At 39.4% G+C, this 4,935-nt stretch overlaps 1 protein-coding gene across 1 annotated transcript in view; it reads left to right on the forward strand.

Annotated features, from left to right (window-relative positions):
* The first annotated feature begins 3,307 nt into the window (after positions 1-3,307).
* The window catches only part of LOC102195358 (CMRF35-like molecule 5), a 3,853-nt gene continuing 2,225 nt past the window's right edge, over positions 3,308-4,935 (forward strand). The window contains exons 1-4 of the mRNA XM_013914680.1: positions 3,308-3,405; positions 4,089-4,415; positions 4,530-4,589; positions 4,863-4,930. Of these exons, the coding sequence (XP_013770134.1) occupies positions 3,366-3,405; positions 4,089-4,415; positions 4,530-4,589; positions 4,863-4,930 (495 nt within the window). The 5' untranslated portion in view covers positions 3,308-3,365. The remainder of the gene's footprint in view (positions 3,406-4,088; positions 4,416-4,529; positions 4,590-4,862; positions 4,931-4,935) is intronic.

Here is a 4,935-nt window from a genome sequence, read left to right on the forward strand (position 1 = left end):
CTTTGACTTGACTCATTTCTTTAAAACTTCTTTTTTAAAAAGAAAGAAGTGAAACTCTTGAGCTGAACAATCCCTTCTTCAGTAGTCTTAGTTCAATAAGGAGAGACCATTAGAAAGAAGGAATATGATTTATGGATGAACAGAATTTAGATAGAGGTGTTTGGTGGTTAGGCTCAGATGGAGCGTCTTGGTGGAACTGAACTGGACCTTCAGCTCATCCATCGACTGCTCATCATCATCAGGCCTCATCAGAAATGGTCTCAGTAGAAGCGTGACTATCAAGAAGCCTTTCTTAAGGATGGAAAAGTGGGAGAAAAGGCTGAGATATGCCAAATTACACATGAACTGGCTTGAAAATCAGATGGAGCAGGTTTTAGAAGTGATGAATCCAAATTTTTCATTTCAGACAGGAGGACAGGGGACACCTTAAAGATGGTTGTGAGAGTCTACTGCCATCTTTAAAACATGTCACTTTGAGTTTATGTTAGTGGAACAAAAACATTACAAGATAAATAAAATCAACATAACTGGCCTCAAACACCATTATTTCAGTCCTATTAAAGAGCTGCATCAGTCTAATTGTGCAACAAAATAATGCAAAAACTTTAGTATGAACAATTCTTAAATCAGCCACAAGATGGCGCTGCAACACAAGGAAACACAAGTGTTGCTGTTCGGGCAGTCAGTAGTAAGGCCTCCATTTAATTCAATACAATTCAGTTGTATTTATATAGCATCGAATCACAATAATACTGCAATTCCTACAATATTACAGAGAAAACAGAAAATCCCAACAATCAGATGACCACTTGACCACTTGGCAACAACTTGAAGGAAAAGCACCCTTTTAACAGGAAGAAACCTGCAGCAGAACCAGGCTCATCTGCTGCGACAGGTCAGGGATGAGGGCAGCAAGACAGGACAAAGACATGCTGTGGAAGAGAGCCAGAGATGAACAATAACTAATGATTAAATGCAGAGAGGTCTATTAACACATAGTGAGTGACAAAGAAGCAGAAGAGTTGGGACTGTAAAATAAAGCTGGTAAAGTAAAGTGTGCGTGTTAGTCCCCATAGGGAAATAGTTCCTCTGCATTTAACCCATTCACCCAGTGAAGCAGTGGGCAGCCACCAATGCAGCGCCCGGGGAGCAGTGTGTAGGGACGGTACCTTGCTCAGGGGTACCTCAGGGTAGCCGTTCAGTGGAGTCGAACCCCCGACCTTCCGATCATGGGGCCGCCACTCTACCTACTGAGCTATCCCTGCCAAACGCTGATATTCAGCTTTATATTTTTGCATTCTTAAAAAGGTTGCTGCACCAATTTGTAAAGAAAAAAAAAGGGGGGGGCAGGGGGGGGCTGTAATAGGGCCATGTTTTATTTTTCCTTTTCGTTTTATTTTTTTTTTTGTTACCACTAAATTTATCGTTAGATTGTTACCATATTTACTTCTTATGTCTTATTTTACTGTATTTATGTTTCAGTGGTTTTTCTCTTCTTCACTGACTAACTTGTAAAGAACTGTGTTGCTTTTACAGTTTTTTACAGACGCTAGGACACATTTCTCAATACTTAGGTCACTTTTGCAAAACTCTTCACACAATCCTCCTAACTGACCGTCAGCTTGGCAAAGCAGTTCATTTCACATTCAAAATGCACTACAACTACCAAAACACTTCATTCAGGTCTCAAATAAACTCATTCTTCCAGAACACTAGCAAAGGTTGACAGCCGACAAACACACTTTGTCACCCACAAAACAATGACCTAAAAACACTAACAACATGTAGCATTACAGTGTTTTCTTGTGTAAAACAAGGACACATCTCTGTTTATAATTTCAATATATGTTACTGGAATGAATCAGACATCATGCAGAATTCGTTAATATTTGTTTATGTATTTTTATGTTTTTGCACTAAGTAATCCCAAAATACAAGAATCTGTATACACACCATCCACTGATACACATACAATAGTAATGCTAATCTACTCGGTCTCCTCCATTTGGCCACAGGTTCTCATCCACATCACATCTTATGTCATCCAGGGCAACACACCTAGGAAAGAATCTTCTGGCTGCCAGAATTGAAGGAGTTGAACAATTGAAGGAGTAACACCTGTGTAGATGTTCATCTACAATGAGAATCAGCTGTGGCTGGTTAAACTGCATTTTTAGATTTGAAATATGTTTCAATAAAATATTGCTGTTGCATTTTGCTCTTTTTAAGTTTTGCATTGTGTTATTGTTTTGGCCACAAGTTTAACAGTTTTGAAAACAGTATGTAAGCACATGCAAAATGTCCTGTACATACAAAGATTGTTGGCAGTTGTTGTGTCTGAGTGAGAAGATAATTCATGAAATTTGAGAGATTACTGTAGTACTGTAGTATTTATTTATTGTCATTGTCAAGAACAATGAAATTGCGTTTGGGGCTTCCATACAACCCAAAAAAGAAGAAAATAATAAATACCCCTTAAAACCCAAGTGTACATATTTAACCCAGTGTGACTCCAATGCAATAAGACAATCCTTAGCAATAACATGAGAACATGACAAGTAATGTTGGTAGAAATTACTAGATGTAGTCATTGAATGCATTTTGTGCCAAAACAATGATAACTGGTCCTCAGTTTAGCCCACATAGACTTCTGTTGTGCTCACTGTGTGAGGAGTTTTGCAGACGTGACCTGAGTATTGAGACATGTGTCCTAGCGTCTGTAAAAAACTGTAAATGTGTGATAGATACATTTGTGTGTGTGTGTGTGTGTGTGTGTGTGTGTGTGCGTGGTAGATGATTAAATCTTCATACTGTCCAAAAAACAACCATTTCCTGTCAGCACAAACACGCCACCATTGTTCCTACAGTGTGATGTAAGTTTGGGTCACTGAACCAGCTTTACGTATTAAAGTATTACTGCAAATATTCACACGTCACTTAATTTAAAAGTCGATGTAAAGTCTGATTTCTTATTCGTTTCCTGGAGAAACAAATGGAAACATAAACGGAAGGTTCGGTGAACGTCTCATTCAGAGCTGAACATTTATAGTGGATGCAGCGGCTCTAGATAATGGTCAAGACAGAGAACTGAAAGACAAATACAAAACCACATCCTCATCTATGTTCACGACATACAGGAAGAGAAACTATTAATAAAATGATAAAGAAACATTTATCTCAAAAGTTTCAGATTGGTTGCGTCATTTATCTTGTAAGGACAGTTACACAGAAGAAGGGAGAAAAAAGGAAGGACGTATCAGCTTTCAAAATCAGAACTTCCTGACTGATCAAAAACGGCAAAGCAAGCGAAGTGACAAGACAGCTCAGAGCGCTCTGTGTCAGTTTGATGACTTTTCTCCAGAACAATGAATATCCAGCCTCTTCTGCTCTGCTGCGTCACATATGGTGAGATCTTTCATTCTTTAAGGGGCTTGTTTTAGGCACAAGGCCACATTTGATTGGTGAGACACTTGTTTTTATTCTTTCTTTTACTTTAGTCCAGTCTCTGTTCCATATGAGATCAAGATTCACAGTTGCTTTAAATTTGTTTTTAACTTTTAAAGTAGTAAAGTTCAAAAGCTTTAAAATAGAGTAAAAACAAAGTGAGGACCGCTCCCTCTGTGCGTGTAGTGATGCGAGTTACTGCTATCAGCACCGAGGTGTCGCCTGTGCACGCTCCGTCTCCAGAAATCTTTCGCACCTTCAGAAAATTGAAAAGAAGCACATAATGAAAGATTCTTTTGTTCGCTTGCTACATAAGTTTGTTACAGCGAGCTGGCCGGTACAAGACGTGCGTCTGCTGTTTGCAGGTGTCTGTTTATAGAATAAGGAAATGACACTTGTGACCTTGTTTTACAGCTCTGTCACCACACAGCCACACTCTGCACTGAACTAAAGACAAACTACAAACAATCTAAAGTTGTCTCAGAGATCTTATCAAGCTTTATGTATTTTAGGACTAATAAAATTAACTAATCCGACAGCAGTAACTGTGAAAGGCTGAACGTTGCTCACTGTTGCTTCTGCTATCGTCACACGTTTCACTACTAGGTTACGTGTTTTGACTATGCTTCTTCTCTTCCCAGCAGAGTTGTGTGGGCTCATCAGTGCACAGGTTATATCAGTAACAGGAACTGAAGGACAAGGCATCACAGTGCGATGCCACTTTTCTTTCTCTGGAAACAGGAAGTTCTTCTGTAAGGAAAATTGCAATCCAGACAATGTTCTTATTGAAACATCTGAGGAAAAAGCACAAAAAGGCAAATATAGCATTGAATATGAAGGTACAGTGCATTCTCCTGTCCTGTTTGTGACCATCAAGCCACTGACCATGTCTGACGCTGGGCGTTACAAGTGTGGTATGAGCAGGTTCTTTGGGAATTCAGAACAGGAGGTTAAACTCATTGTTAAAGCTGGTGAGTTTTATTAGATTATTATTAACATTTACCAGAAATTGACTTGTTTTGGGATATTTGAAAAATGAAAAGTTCACCTCCGTTTAACAGACGACGTTTCACTGTTGTTCACAGCTCCAACTACCAGCTCACCCAGCTCCACACCTTCGACCACTCTGTCTCAAGGCAGCGAAGGTAAGACGTGAGTTTAAAGGTGCAGAGATTAAACTGTGTGATTCCTCAAAAACAACATTTTGTGCTGAAAAGCATAAAAATCCCAAGAAAATGCAGTTATGTTCAGCAAGTGACTGCATGACAAACTCAAAATTCACAATCAGTTAATAAAACTTAATACATTTCAAAATGGACCTAGTCTGTTTCTAACAGCGGGGTCTTATAGCTCTTTCTCCATTAATGCCATCTTTCTTCTGATTGGTGGCTCGTCACATCCCTTCTCCTTTTCCTCAGCCTCGGTCTCTGACACACGCTCAGAGCACTTCCTGCCTCTGGTTGTATGTGTTCCTGTGGTCGTTTTGGTGTT

The sequence above is a fragment of the Pundamilia nyererei genome, unplaced genomic scaffold (assembly GCF_000239375.1).
Source record: "Pundamilia nyererei isolate P.nyererei 1_Seehausen unplaced genomic scaffold, PunNye1.0 scaffold00216, whole genome shotgun sequence".
NCBI lineage: Eukaryota > Metazoa > Chordata > Actinopteri > Cichliformes > Cichlidae > Pundamilia > Pundamilia nyererei.